The following is a 15,724-nucleotide window of genomic DNA, read 5'->3' as shown; positions in this document are numbered from 1 at the left end:
GTTATGTGCGATATGATGGTTTATAACTATTTCATGGTTTAGTATACAGTATTGTATTTTATTACATTTTAAATTAAAAAATTTGCTGGATTAATAAACTTTAAATGACTGTCATTTATTTGGATTTCGAAGAATGTTTTAATAATAATACCTTGTTTCCCTGAAAATAAGACAAAGTCTTATATTAATTTTTGTTCCAAAAATTGCATTAGGGCTTATTTTCAGGGGATGTTTTATTTTTTTCCAGTGGTGGAAGGCGGGGTTTCACTGAACTGGGGCTTATTTTTGGGGTAGTGCTTATATTACGAGCATCCTGAAAAATCATACTACCGCTAATTTTCAGACTAGGTCTTATTTTTGGGGAAACAGGTTAAGAACAATCTTAGAACTACATAGCTGGGAGAGATCCCATGAATCATCGAATCCAGTCCATCAAGGAGGGACAGTAGGGAATTGAATTTCCAGCCTGTGATACCTAAAATATTGAGCTATACAGCAGCTAAATTTTTTTTACACAGGTTAGAATCCTGTTCAGAATTAGTTCAGTCCCAACTAAAAATGATACATTAAGTCAATGGGATTTACATTGACCTTAACCGATTTAATAGGTCTACTCCAGTCGGGACTAGCAATACGAACCTGTGCATCAACTTGACTTCTTTTTCAGGGGAAAAGGTGAGATATAGACTCCTTAAATAAACTGATTTTAGTAAAACTGAATGATGTCAGACCCAGGAATATTAACTGTAATTCCATGCTTTTATTAATAATTCACTGCTACCAGCACTTCACATGTGAACAGCAATGAAAACCGTGGGATTCACAAAAAAGAGGAACCAAGGCACATATCATGAAAACAACGGCGCTGCCATAAGCGCTACCGCACAGACCAAGCCCGGACCCGTAGCCTGCGCCACAGATCTACTGTAATTCCACTTTCCTCAACCTAATTGATTGCTTGATTCACCCAATCAGCAGGCACGTTGGCACCTATGTCCAATCACATTGTGCACAGAGGCGGGAGAAGTGACGACATCAGGAAGTCTTTTCAGCTCGCCAATCAAACGGAGCTTTACAGAGGTCCAATCAGAGCGTCGGTCTTAGTGTTGTCGTTATGCCCGTCCCTTAGAAGCGGGAGGCGGTCGCCTCCTCCGCCTTTCTCGGGTCGCCGTTGACGGGCTGCTTCGTCGTCCCTTCGATCTCTGGCCTAAGCGGGCGGGGCGATGCAGCCTCCCGGTGCCCAGCAGCCTCCTCCCCCGCCGCCGCCGCCGCTGCTCTACGCGCCGGGCAACGGGGACTTCACGTTCGTCTCCTCGGCCGACGCTGAAGGTAAGAGGGGAGGAGGGTCCGTGGGAACTCGCTCCCCTTCCCCCTTGGAGGAGCTGAGGCGGCGACCGGGCCGAAGCCGGAGGCCCGAGGTGGGCGGGGCTGCCGTGCCCGAGGAGGCTCAAGCCCCGCCCCCTCCTTTCGCTGGCGGGCCGCGAGCGGCCGGAGGGCTCCGGCTCGGAAGTGAGGCTGCGGCCCAGCCTGGGCTGCGTGGCAGATGGACGGACCTGCGTGCAAGATGGGCGGGCGGGAAGGAGGGACTCGGTGTTTGCCTCAAGGGTGTGTGCGTGTGTTTTAAAGGGAGCACCGCAAGGAAGCTTCCGGGTGGCTCTCTCTGCTGGGCAAGGGACACGCTTTTTGTATCCATGCATAGAAATGAGAAAAGGCAAAACTGAGAAACGTTCGGAGGGTTGGCTTGTTGTGTGAACTGGGCGTTACTGTTGTTGTTGTTCATCGCTCTCTGGTGCCAGTTCCTCAGGCACGGATGCAAACGCAGTGCTGGATGTGGCCAGTTCATTACCTGAACGGACATGGCTTGATTGTACAGTACATTGCCCCTGTACCTCTCCATACCGGCAGAGTAGCCTTTCCTGGTGATGTTTGTGGTTTTTTTTTCACACTATGGAATTTAGTGTGTCTCCCAGAAGTGGAATGGTAGACATCTGTCCTGCATCTGAGGGGCTGCTTCTTGTTGAATTTGTTTGATTGGAGTGGTTACAAAACAAACTGTTCCAGTGAAGCAGTATTTAAGTCTAGAAATATATATAGAGATTCACACACACACCAAAATTCGTGTAGTACATAGCCTTGACAATTTGAGTGAATAACTGTGTCAAGCATTAAGAATGTGCACATTCTGCACAGAGGCTTGTTCTATACAGAGTGCAGAAGGGTACTGTTGGCATAGGATGGCATGGATCACATTAGCAGAGGAACAAGTAAACACACCCCAAATGCTATGTGTGGCATTGCTGGAGCCTATAATTGTATTGCCAGAGTAGATGTAGGGATAGAGCTGGCATCTGGGTTTGTAGCAAAGTTTAGTTCCCCATCTTTCTAACTGTGTTGTGTAGTCTGTTGTGTGTCAATGACTGCCTGAGATTGGTGACAGGGTGCCTGTGAGCAAGTATGGGCCTGCCACCAAGGGCTTGTGGGAGAGAACTATTCTTGTCAAGAATGGTTTTGAGATCATTTACAATGTGTGTGAGTGGGTTGTCTCACCTGTGGGCTGAAGGTGACAAATTACCGTGATTCCCCAAAAATAAGACAGGGTCTTATATTAATTTTTGCTCCAAAAATGCATTAGGGCTTATTTTCAGGGGATGTTTTAATTTTTTCATGTACAACAATCTACAGTGGTACCTCAATTTAAGAACTTAATCCGTATTGGAACGGCGTTCATACTTGGAAGAGTTCGTAAGTCGAGACAAACGTTTCCATAGGAATGCATTGAAAACCATTTAATCCATACCTGCTGCTTTTTCTTCATATGTTGAGGCGCTGTTCGTAGGTAGAGGCATTAGTTCCCATAGGAACTAATGCAAAGCCGGTTAATCCGTACCCTACCACTAGGGGGAGAATTTTAATTTTTTTTCTTCTTCTTTTGACCTAAGATGAGCTTAGGTCAAAAAAAGGGCTGGAAAGGGTTTTTTTTTGTTCGCGAGGCTCGCCTCACAAGTTGAAACAACATTTTGCAAATGGAGCCGTTCGTAACTCGAAACGTTTGTAAGTGGAGACGTTCGTAAGTCGAGGTACCACTGTACCTTCATTCAAATGCAGTTATGTCATCTTCTTCTGGCTGCTGCACAATGGTGGAAGACGGTGTTTCACTTAACTAGGGCTAATTTTTAGGATAGGGCTTATATTACAAGTATCCTGAAAAATCATACTAGGGCTTATTTTCAGGTTAGATCTTATTTTTGGGGTAACGGGGTAGACATGGAGATGAATAAAAAAATGAATCACAATATTTGTTTAAAAATAGCTAATTTGTTTAATATAACCTTCCTTCTCTTCCTATGGGCCCTGATCAGCAGGCCCATAGGCAGATGCCACCCCCACAGCTGTCCACCCCCCTTCCCCTCCCTCCCTTGGCTGCTGCTGTCACCACCCTCCAGCCTCTGCTGCCAGGTTAGCAAGGAACAGCCTACCATGAGGAAAACAGGGCTGCCTTTTGCAAAGATGGCAGTTGCTGCTTCCCTTAAGGCGGGGAAGCCACAGTTCCCATCTTTGCAAAGGGCAACCTGGATACCTTTACAGCAAGCTGTGGTGGTGCAGACTGCCACAGTGGATGGCAGTGGTGGCTGCTGTGACACAGGCTGCAGTGGATGACAGTGAAAGCTGCCACAGCAGAGGCGGACAGGGATGGTCAGTGTAGGGAGGCAACAGGGGCAGTGAGAAGAGGGCAGGGGGGGAAGGTTTTGAGGGTGTCAGCTTTTTTTTTTAGATAGCCTTAGGCTATCTAACCCCCCGAAGAACTGATTCATGGTTTGTTGCCTCACGGACAGTAGGTTCATAGCTTGCCAACCTTGACAGACCACAAACCAGGATGAACTACCATTTTGGTAGTTCATCCCTATCTCTAGTGACAAGTGATGGTGCTTGATTGTTTTCTCTTCTGGGTCTGTCTTCCAGTATGTTGCCTCTGAGTATTCATCTTGCCTAGTTAATTTGTTCTTTTGTCATATTGAATTGATAATGTAGTCTGAGAAATGCCTTTTGTAGGTCCACAGGTTTGGAGTCTCTGTCTTGTCATCCTACCCTGTTTTCCGGAAAATAAGACCTAACATGAAAATAAGCCTTAGTATGATTTTTCAGGATGCTCGTAATATAAGCCCTATCCCAAAAGAATTCAGCCCCAGTTAAATGAAACCCAACCCTCCCCCATTGCAGCAACCAGAAGATGACATGACTGTATTTGAATAAATGTAGATTGTTGTACATGAAAAAAATAAAACATCCCCTGAAAATAACCCCTAATGCATTTTTGGAACAAAAAAATAATATAAGACCCTATCTTAGTTTTGGGGAAACATGGTAGCAGATGCAGTTATATTTAAGGGTGTGGCTGTAAAAAAATAGATTCTGTGTTGTGCCCAGGATGGACGTGGGTTTTCAGTGTCTATTTTGTACCTTCACAGTGAAGCCCAGAAAGTGCACCTGTTGTGTAGATTGGTACAGGTTAAGGTTGATACTGTATTAGAATGGAAGTTATTGAATTTCTCCAGGTTTTTTTCCCATGGGTCCAAAGGATAAAAATGTACCTTTAACAGATGATGCATCAACATATGTGCATAGCCATCTTCTAGAACAACAGACCTATATTTTTCGTTGAACCTGTAAATGTGTTCTCTTCCTTGACAAGATCTGAGTGGTTCAATAGCCTCTCCAGATGTGAAGCTCAATCTTGGAGGTGTAAATGGGGAATTCAGCAAAGAGTCTACTGCAACTACATTCCTGAGACAGAGAGGATATGGCTGGCTTTTAGAAGTTGAAGATGATGACCCTGAAGATAATAAACCTCTCTTGTAAGTAAGCAGTATATAAAGAATCTTAATTTAGTTCTGCACTTGAAGCAGATTCCTTGCTTTAGAGATACGTCTTATGTCATAATAAACAAGATTTCCCGGGAAGTTAGTTAAAATAATTTTATAATTCTTGACATACAAATAATTATTGAATAAAAAGCCTCTCCCAAATTGTTCTTTGTCCCATTCAATGTGTCTTTATGTTATAGGTAGAAATTTGTATTCTTCTAACCTGTTACTTGTCAACAGTAATTGAAATACTGAATTCAGCTAACATCTAAAAGTTAAATGTATTTACCCGAATTAAATTTGTATATGAATTATTGAGTAGAGGTTATGTACAAATGTAATGGGGAATAAAGTTTCAGTTTTTAAATCCTAGATACTCAAGAGCCATTGGCTCTCCAGGTGATATTTTTGATAGGTGATACAATACTTGTGTTTAATTTGCTTAAAGTGAACACTGTCTTCTATGAATGGAAGTTCGCTCTATTTCTGATAGGGGCAATATTGTGGGTTTCTTTTTTGTTGCCTTGTCTTTGTAATCTTTTCTCCTGTTGGCTAAGGGCTGAGCAAGGAACCAATAGGTTCTTGCTACATAAGGCTTGGGACTGATATGGCAATCTGGTATCCAAGAAGAGTTAGCTTTGTTGTTGCACACATACACCCATAGTACATGACAACACTTCTGTATATTTGGTGGCAGCTGAGGTTGTCAGGAGCAACCGGTGATTTCTTCTTTCTGTTGTTGCAGATAATTTATTTTCATTTCATAATGGCTGTATTTGCACATACTGCTAAATCACAATTTAGCATTACCTAGATGAGCCCAAACAAGCTTGCACAAACCGTAAGGCCTCCATTCTCCTATTTCTCCCTCCATTGCAGACTGTAATTATACTTTCAAAGATTCTGGGTTTAGTGTTATGTTTAAACTAAGATCCCTAGATAAACAAATTGGTTTTGAACCAACAGAGGCTACTTCGTAAATCTATAGTTTAACACTGCCTTATTCTATAAATTAACTAAAATATATTTAATTTGGAATTCCTTGTTTGAGTCTAATGTTAAATCAAGATTCTTTTAAGACTGAACTAATTTCAGCAGAAGTTCTTTTCCCAGCTATGTGCTAAAGACAGGAAGGAAATAAACCTGATGGTTTGCTTGGGTTTATAGAGGTTTCTCAATATACTACCAATTCAGTTTGTAGTGACATGTTCCCAGAGCAATGTGACTGGAATACAGATTTGATTGAAAAAAAGGGGGGTAGTTTATCTCTTTGAGCTGTTTAGTAACTTTTGCTTCATTTTCTGGTCTGCAAACAATTTGGGAGGCATATTTTGAACATTGTCTCTTTTACATTTTCAGGGAGGAATTAGACATTGATCTGAAGGATATATACTATAAAATTCGATGTGTCTTGATGCCAATGCCTTCTCTTGGGTTTAACAGACAAGTAGTAAGAGATAATCCGGACTTCTGGGGCCCCTTGGCAGTTGTTCTCTTCTTCTCAATGATCTCATTATATGGTCAGTTCAAGGTGCGTATAGTTTTATGTTAAAAAGATAGGTGAGTTATAAACTGTCCTGCACTAAGCTTCGGTTCAAATCTATTTCTTAATTTTGAATACACATCCACATAGAAACTGAAGCAAAGAATCTGAAAAATAACTTTGGAACATACCTTTCTAAGGTTCTTTTTTTAAAAAAGGAGTTGTAATTTCCTTTTTCCTTACTACCACTGGATCCATTTTTGTTCTTGTATTACATGGCTAGTGTTTCTGATCAGAGGATTAGAGCTATAGTATTCTGCATATTTGAAAGGGAACTACTGTATTCATTCTTCCCCGCCAGCACTCCACTCCATAGTATGTAGTTCAGTAATAATGCGTTTGCCTTTAAGTTTGATATGCCTTATCCCAAGTAGAAGCAGAATGAATCTGCAAACTAAATAGTGGTGCCTCACTTAACGATTACCTTGTTAAACGACAAATCCGCTTGACAGTGAGGTTTTTGCGATCGCAAAACGATTTTAATGGGGAAAAATCGCTTTCCGATGATCGGTTCCCTGCTTCGGGAACTGATTCTTCGCTTTACGACAATCAGAAAACAGCTGATCGGCAGGTTTCAAAATGGCCACCCGCTGTTTAAAATGGCTCCCCGCTGTGCTTAGGACGGATTCCTCGCATTACAGACACCAGAAAATGGCCGCCCTATGGAGGATCTTCGCTGGACGATTAGGTATTTAGCCCATTGGAATGCATTGAGCGGTTTTCAATGCGTTTTCCCCCCCCGCTTGACAACGATTTCGCTGGAACAGATTAACATCGTCAAGCGAGGCACCACTGTATTTGGACCCTGACCCAGCTGTAGGTAGCAGTCATGCGTAATAATTAGTGCCTCTATTTTGGAATTTGCATTCCCACTTCAGTCACAGAATCTTCAGATGCACAAAGGTTTGATGGATATCCAGGGAGATGTTGGGGGCATGATTTAAATGTGGATTGCCTTCCTTTAGTTACAGTTCCACCTGCTTACAGGCCATAATGCCTACACAGGGCTGCAAATGTGGCCTTTTTATTTTTGGTCTAGTGTGTTCACTATCGTTCTGTATGAGAAGACACCTTTGACTAGTCTCTTTAACTATTTTTAAGGTGGTGTCATGGATTATAACTATTTGGATATTTGGATCTTTGACAATCTTCTTGTTAGCTAGAGTTCTTGGAGGAGAGGTAAGACACTTGTGAAAGTAAGTTTGGTCTTTGAAAGTTCAGTTTGTTTTAACTCTATATTCATACAGTATGTGCTAAACATAGTAATGTGTTATCCTATCTGAAAAAAACAGCAGTTAGGCATGGCTTTTGCTTCCATTCAGTAGTATAAAATCAGTAGCAATCTAACGATGCAGAAATTAGAAGGGATTTCATTCTTTTCTCTGACATTTACAGTGGATATTACATGACAGTGCAGGTTTACCAGGAGACAGTAGGAATTGATCAAAAAATCATAAGGTGAGATGGCAGTGTCAAAATATTGAAGATATGTTAATTCAGAAAATGACAAGTTGAAGAAAATTTTGAGGAGTCATCAGATTTTTTGAATGAAGTGTGAACAGATATTAAGCTTGCTATTGAAAAAGACTAAACTATTTACATTTCTTTCAAATTTGCAGGTTGCATATGGCCAAGTTCTTGGAGTGATTGGCTATTCTTTACTCCCTCTAATTGTAATAGCACCTGTGCTTTTGGTGGTAGGATCATTTGAAGTAGTTTCTACTCTAATAAAAGTAAGTTCAATACATGCTTGACCTGAGAAAACTGAACTTTTAAAAAATGTGCCAATTTCCCTGCAGTTTAATGCATCTTTCTTTTAGCTGATCAGTAGTTTAATTGTTCTTTGAAGAACAGGCTCTGCAATCCAGAGTCAAATTATGACTTTGGATACTGCTTTGTTGGTTATGGGACACTTACACATGAATACCAAGTTTGTAGCAGACTTAAGTTCAGACAGCCAAACAAAACATGGGGTTCGTATTATAAATCATATTTTTGCTATTGCCCTACTTCAGACCTACATATATTGGCTCACTAAGCCAAGAGATGCAGGAGTCTTGTGTCCATGCACACATTTTCCCTCCACTTACCTTTTCAGCCCATTGTAATTGACACAGGAAGCCTCCAATTAAATCAGCTTTGTGTTTATACTCAAACTGGGAAATTATGGCTAGAGGAACTGAAACCAACAGCCTGACTTCCTGAATTTGTAAACGCATTTCCTTGGTTTGATTAACTTCAGTAGACTAAGGTTTTAAGTAATTATGCTTAATAAGAACCCATTACAAATGTTACTCCATTTGAAATGGGAGTGGGCATGCTGCTTCCTATAACATCACATCCTGTTTTTTATCTTTGTCAGCTTTTTGGAGTCTTTTGGGCCGCATACAGTGCTGCTTCCTTACTAGTTGGAGAAGAATTTAAAACGAAGAAGCCCCTCCTGATATATCCTATCTTTCTATTGTACATTTATTTTTTGTCCTTGTATACTGGGGCATGACCTGCAGTGCTGAATTTGGACCTGGGAAATTTTTTTTCACTACAAAGACTGATGAAATGTTGCTTGATGGAAAAGAGTTTCAGTGGTAATCTAAGTATTTTGGTGTATATTATTTAAGCACTTTTAGTTCCATTTGAGATTTAAAGGAGAGTTTTAGGTTTAAGCTTTGTTAGATTTTTATTGAACAAAGATGAGAACATTGTGTGTTTACAGCTTGAAATTGTGGAGTAACAGCTTGTCGCCTATGTCAAAAACACAAGGACCACATAATAAATTGAATTAAAATTCCAATTACTGGTAAAAGTTTGATTTACCCAGCAAATTGTGTAAATATAGTTACAGACTGTTCATGAAAACATGGCATTTAATGTGGTGCCTTGAACACTTGATTTGGCTGTTGAGTTGCTGTAAATTCTGAATTTTGAAAATATTTTCATGCTGATCGCTCATTCTTAATAGGGTATATTTATAGACTGCATAGCAATTTGAAGATATGAGTGTTTGAATTAGACCTCAGTTTTAGACTATGTTGCAGGAAGACGTCATTCTATTATGCTTATTTTGAAATTCCTGCAAAAATGGTTGCTTGATGTTTTTTTCTACCTATGGCTTTATGATAGTGGTAAGTGGGGAAAAATGTTTAAATTAACCTTTCTGAAGAATGTCTTACAATGGAATAAACAATTGTTTCTCAAACTGTATTTGGCTTTACAACATATTCTGCTGATTTGATCCAACACTGATCAGCGTAGGGGCGTTTGCGAATTTTTTGGACCATGAAATTATACTATTTAACTCCTAGACAGTTTGTAACACCTTAGAGGCTAAAAAATTATAGCATGAGCTGTCATGGACTGTTACCCATGTCATTCGATGCACAGTGTTTAACCAGAATTTCAGGTATGCATATTGTATATATCTGTCTATATTGTATGATGCTTGGGACAACATGACATATCTTAATCTGTTTATTGGAACAACCCATGCATAAAAACTTTCCATGTGAAGTGATGAATCCAGTTACGAACACTTCGGAATCAAACCTTTCCACTGAAAAAATCAGCATGTGTTCAATATGTAGAGACAGTTTTCAGAATCATGCATGATGAAGTGGCTTCCTATCTGGCATTCAGTGACTATTAGAGATGGACACTTACTGCGGTTTGGTGCAGTGTGGAGGACTGGGCGTGCAGGTGTTGTGCAAGCGCCCGTCAGAAACAGTGCTGCAGGCTTCCCCACCCTACCTCTTCCTCTGAGTGGGCACTCGGAGGAAGAGGCAGGGCATGGAATCCAGGGCTCCCATGCAACACCTGTGGCCCTTAGCCTCTGAACAGCGCCAAACCACTGAACTGTGGTAAAGGCCCATCTCTAGTGACTACAACATGGCATTTAACAAGGAAAATCAATTGGCATATACAGTGGTGCCTCGCATAGCGATCGCTCCGTATAGCAATGAAATCGCTTTGCGATGGACTTTTTCCCATTGCAAGAGCGATAGCTTTGCGATGGCCCCTATGGGGAAATTTCACTTTGCGATGATGATCATCGCAAAGCCCCATTTTCGGCCAGCTGATCGGTGGTTCCAAAATGGCCCCCGGAAAAACAAAATGGCTGTTCGCTGTTTTGCCTAGCTTTAGAGGCACCGAAAATGGCCGCCGCAATGGAGGATTTTCACACAACTCCTACTTAAGTTTTAGATGTTGCCAATGCATGTGTAACCATTTAATAGATAGTAGATGGCTTCAAGTCTGTTTTCTGACTTCACTGTAGATACATTTGGATGCAAGGTATTAGTATGAGTATCTGTATTGATGGGAGCAATAAAAGTACAGTGGTGCCTTGCTTAACGAGCGCCCCGTTTAACGACGAATCCGCATAGCGATTTGTTTGCGATCACATTGCGATCTTTTTAATGGCAAAAAATTGCTTTGCGATGATCGGTAAGCTGTTTCGCTTACCGATTTTCACATAGGGATGTTTTAAAAACAGCTGATCGGCAGTTCCAAAATGGCCGCCGGAAAAAAATGGCCACCCGCTGTGTTTTTGCGCCCATTCCTTGCTTACCGGGGAGCAAAAATGGCGGCCGTATGGAGGATTTTCGCTTAAAGGTGAGTTTTTGCCCATAGGAACACATTAAATAGGTTTTAATGCATTCCTATGGGCTTTTTTATTTTGCATAGCGACGAATCAGGATAGCGACAATTTTTCCGGAAAGGATTATCATCACTACGCGGGGCACCACTGTAGTATCTATATGCCTTTGGGCAATCACTGAACATACTTCAAAATAATTTACTGTGTTTATTATCTCTAGCTCAACAGCTATTGTTGCTTTCTTAAGCATTCATTTTAGAAGATTAAAGTATGCATCAGAGGTATATATTTGAACTTAAAACCATTTGTTCTACAAATGAGGAGAAGTGCATAACACTTAAGAGTGAAATACCTTTTTGCACATGATGCACAAAGAAAACTATCACTGAATGGTTTCCACAACTTGTTTTGTAATACCACATTTGATTCCTATTTTTAAACTAAGCTTATATGTAAATATAGTAAGTGTATTTTATAAAAATTTGGAATTAAACTTGTTTGCAGAATACATATAAACCTTATTTATACTGTCAAAGGGATAAGAATGAGCATTTCATATGTGTAACTATGTTTCTAAGAATGTAAATAAATTTCTAGGATTATTGAAAATATACATTTTTGTCATGTGGAAAGATAATATTTCTGTTTCTAATCAATTTAAATCAGTTTTTGGAAATGGACCTCTTTTCTCTGCCCAAGGACATGGATCAGAGGTACACAGAGAAACAACATTACATAAGCTATTGTGGGTATGAATAAGTAGTCTAAACAAAGAGTTAGAACCTTTGAATAGGTTTGTGAATTGGGAACATACTGTATATGGAAGAGTGCTAGTCAACCAAATAGGCTTGCTGAGTGCCAATTCAGAGAATTTGGATAAGTGTTTTTTTAAAAAGGTTCCCACCCCTGTGGTTACAGTTTGTTCACAGCATACAGCAAATTCTGTAGTTATTTGTTAAATGCCTACCACTGCTTCCTGAAAAGGGAATGGTTTCTGCTACATGCTTTTAAAAATTGGAAGTTGTTATATCTTGTTATTTAGAACAGTGGTCCCCAACCTTGGACCAGGTGGGGGATGCGCCTGCAGGGGGGCGGAGCTCAAGGTGCGGATGTGCTCAGAGGGGGTGGTTGGGCACAAGTGCGCCCAGTGGTGGAATATGCTCACGCAGTGGCACTTGCGAGGGGCACCGCATGCACATGCACACAGTGAGTGCAGGGAGCACTCGGGGGGTAGGAGATCTGTGTCCGCGGCCCAGTCCCGGATAGGCTGCGGACCGCTGCTGGGTTGGGGACCTCTGATTTAGAACAGTGGTCCCTAACTGTGGGCCAGTTCTGGTGGGGGTCCTGCTCGCAGGGATGTAGCATGGTTGCACGCATGTTTGAAGGGCCCCCGCTCTCATGTATGGACACAGCACGCTCGCAGGAAGTGGAGCACACTCGTGCATGCTCTCAGCGGTGCTTGCAGGGGCGCTCACATGCAGCACACACACGGGGTGGAGCACTCACGTGCAGCAGTGCTCACAGGGAGGCGCTCACGCATAGCGTGCTTGCAGGGAGCGGAATGCGCTTGTGGGGGGCAGGAGATCTATGTCCACAGCCTGGTCCTGCCTAGGCTGCAGACTGCTGCCGGGTCGCGGACTGGGCATTGGGGACCCCTGATTTCGAATACACATGGCCTTAAAACTACTTAAAGAAGGTGAAGAAATATTTCTTACACCACTAACTCACAAACAGGCAAGTTCTACAGGACTCTTTATTCTGGATTACAGAGTTTGGGGTTGCCAAAACAAAAACAAAAACCCAAGAGTCTCCAGAATCATCATGTGCGATTGGAGGAGGCTGCCTGGTAAGAAAAGGTGCTGTTTTCTGTTTTTTAAAAACTGTTCTGGGTATTTTTGCAGTGTGGTTTTGGGGTGGGAGGTTATGTTTCTGTGCTGTGCTGGGACTTGGGGGTTTTGTTTTTTTGTTTCCCCCCATTTCTGATGGGTCTTGGGGGGTATGGATGCTCTTTGGAGTGTTTTTTCCCATTTCCAATGGGTCTTGGGGGGGTTGTTTCCCCCCATTTCTGATGGGTCTTGGCGGGTTTGGTTGCTTTTGGGTCCCCCCCCATTTCTGATGGGTCTTGCATGCTTCCCTTGCTTTTTGCTTTGTGCTCTTTACATACTCCCTTTGTTCTCTTTGCATTTCCAATCTGCTCCCTTTGTTCTGTTTGCATTTCCGATGGGTCTTGCACGCTTGATTGCTTCCCTCCCTCCCTTCGGCCGGAAGGGATTAATCGTATTTCCAATGGGTTTTGCAGTGATTTTTTTTTGTAATTTTTTTCTTCAGCCAGAACAGATTAATTGCATTTCAGTGCATTCCAATGGGAAATGGTGCTCAAGTTCCAGCCATCTTCCGGAACCAGTTAAGTTCATAAGTCGAGGCACCATTGTAAAATTAAAATGCAAAAATAGATGATACCTTTCTAGACCTCTAAAACTTAAAAACTTTGGACTTTTTAGTTCTTCACAGTACTACAATCCTGATGTAGTTTTTAATCCACAAAAGCTTGATTTATTGTATGATGATTTTTAGTGGTCTATAAAGATATTGCCTGTTTTTGCAATTACCATAGATTTGACAATAATACAGTGTCACTGACCAGATCAGACGTCTTCAGGAATGGACATAACTGGTGCCCTTGTTTCAATTGTGTTAATGCACTTCTGGCCACCACCAAAACGTGGGCATCCAGGTTCAGAGACACATCCAGGAGCACCCTCAAGCTGTGCACCTCAGAGACAGAGTGCAATCCCATCCAGCACAGGCTGCATCCTTATTCTTTGATGTGCATTTCAACTAAACAGGAGCATCTCTGTCTTGTCTGGATTAAGTTTCAGTTTATTCACCCTCACCCAGTCTATTACTGCTACCAGACAGTGATTTAGAGTCAACACAGCTTTCCTAGATTTCAATGGCAAGAAGAGACAGAGTTGGGTGTCATCCCCAAAACTCCAGACAATGTTTCCCAGTGGTTTCACATTGGTGTTAAATAACAGAGAACCTGGAAAGACCTCACAGGCCAATGGCCAGGGTGTCGAACATGAATCCCCCAGCATCAACTTCTGAGTTCTCCCCTCCAAGAAAAACTGGAGCCACCAGAAAATAGTGCCACCAAGTCCCATCTCAGACAGCTAGGCCAGATTACCATCAAGCAGCTCCTGCCACTTACATTGCTCATAAATTCATATAGCTACAGATTCCACAAAATAACAGTACTTTCTTATCCATATGAAACTTAAATATATTGGAACTTTTTTATTACTCTAGCAATAGGGAAAAGACAGATGTTGAGAGACAAGGGAGAACATGACACAGTGGAAAATTCTTGATTCCAAGCTCAATTTGGTTTATTTACTGAAACAAGAAACCTTAATGGTTTGCTCATTGTTGATTTAAATTCACATTTTCTCAGTACAGTATACCATAACCACTTGGCAAACTATGAATGAGAACTGGATTGACAAAGTACAATGGTGGGTTTTTTGTTTGTTTGGTTTGTTTGACAACATGGCCGGAAACTGAGTAACGCACTGCTCCTGCTAAGCTTTACAGCACACAAAGTCTACTTGGCTGACTCAGTTACTCAGGTCAAGGCACCAGACTGCTGTAGCTCATTCATACGCCTTACTTCTACACAATACTGGAACTATCTCTCAGCAGAAGCGCTTACAACTGCACAGACGGTCCAGTTTTTCCCAATTAAGTCTTTGGAAGTCTCCAGTATGGTAATTTTTTTAAAGCAAGGAAATAAAACTAGATCACAGGTTCCTCACCCACTTTCCTCGTCAAAACCAATGCACTCGATAAATAAGAAATGTGAGGAAAACATGGTAAGGGAACAAAATCATTACCAAACGCGGTAATTATTATCTATATAACTTGCCCGCTTTGTGTTCTGGGCGATCCCAACTCAGGATCCCTCTCCAGCTGTGAAAATAGATACACAGGGCTCGTATCTCTGCTCTGTGTTTCGGAGCGGCTTCGAAGCTGGGCTGTATTTACAGTCACTGGGAATTTTTATTGCCGGAGGCCATTCAAAACCATCGGGATGACTCAGCCATTAAAGGCTGGAGCCACGCCGAGCCCGGATAAACGTGCAGGAAATTAGCACTTCCTCAAGGAAAGAGACGGTAACCTTGGTTCAGCCTAACCGTCGCCTGCCCACCTTCCCAGTTCGTTACACCGTCAAAGACCCGTGCCGCTCCCTGCTTTAACCAAGGCGGGGGGGAACCGAAGCCGAGACATACCCGTGAGGCTTCTGACAACTCCCAGAATGCTTCACCGGCGGCCATGCTGGCTGGGGCTTCTGGGAGTTGAAGTCCAAAATATGGGCGAAGCGAAAGTTTCCCCGCTGCCGCGCAGAGGCGACGCAAGCACCGCCGGCTAGAGCCAGTGTTTGTTTTACGGCGAGGGGCTTGCAGGGACACGCGGCGTACGCGGTGGGCGGAGCTTCCTGAGCGAGTGACGTCATCAGGAAACCCTCCCTCCGCCTTCCTCGGCCACTCAGCGGAAGGGTTTTTTTAAAACAACAATTCCTTTAACGCTTTCGTTCCAAACCGGCGCTCGACGTCGTGAACCAGGCTTTCTTTCGTCGGCCTTCCGTATCCGGCGTCTATCCGTCACTTCCTGCGGACGCTCGGCGATCTCTCCCTTTCTCTCTTTACCCCCCTCTCCCCTCCCCCT

General features: G+C 42.4%; 1 protein-coding gene across 1 annotated transcript; it reads left to right on the top strand.

Moving 5' to 3' along the window:
• The first annotated feature begins 1,085 nt into the window (after positions 1 to 1,085).
• Positions 1,086 to 11,610, top strand: YIPF4 (Yip1 domain family member 4). Its single transcript, XM_020802838.3, has 6 exons — positions 1,086 to 1,329; positions 4,691 to 4,853; positions 6,222 to 6,393; positions 7,507 to 7,584; positions 8,025 to 8,138; positions 8,768 to 11,610. Exons 1-6 carry the CDS (start codon positions 1,224 to 1,226, stop codon positions 8,903 to 8,905), a joined length of 771 nt encoding a protein of 256 aa, XP_020658497.2. The 5' UTR covers positions 1,086 to 1,223; the 3' UTR covers positions 8,906 to 11,610.
• Positions 11,611 to 15,724: the final 4,114 nt, after the last annotated feature.

The sequence above is a fragment of the Pogona vitticeps genome, chromosome 1, assembly GCF_051106095.1.
Source record: "Pogona vitticeps strain Pit_001003342236 chromosome 1, PviZW2.1, whole genome shotgun sequence".
In the NCBI taxonomy this organism is placed as follows: Eukaryota; Metazoa; Chordata; class Lepidosauria; order Squamata; family Agamidae; genus Pogona; species Pogona vitticeps.
The sequence above is the reverse complement of the archived record's forward strand: the minus strand, read 5'-3'. Positions and strand labels throughout refer to the sequence as shown.

Coding starts and splice junctions, on each gene's coding strand:
- YIPF4 (XM_020802838.3), top strand. CDS start 1,224: ATGCAGCCTCCCGGTGCCCAGCAGCCTCCTCCCCCGCCGCCGCCGCCG. Junction 1,330..4,690: donor CTCCTCGGCCGACGCTGAAG/GTAAGAGGGGAG, acceptor TTCCTTGACAAG/ATCTGAGTGGTTCAATAGCC. Junction 7,585..8,024: donor CTAGAGTTCTTGGAGGAGAG/GTAAGACACTTG, acceptor TCAAATTTGCAG/GTTGCATATGGCCAAGTTCT.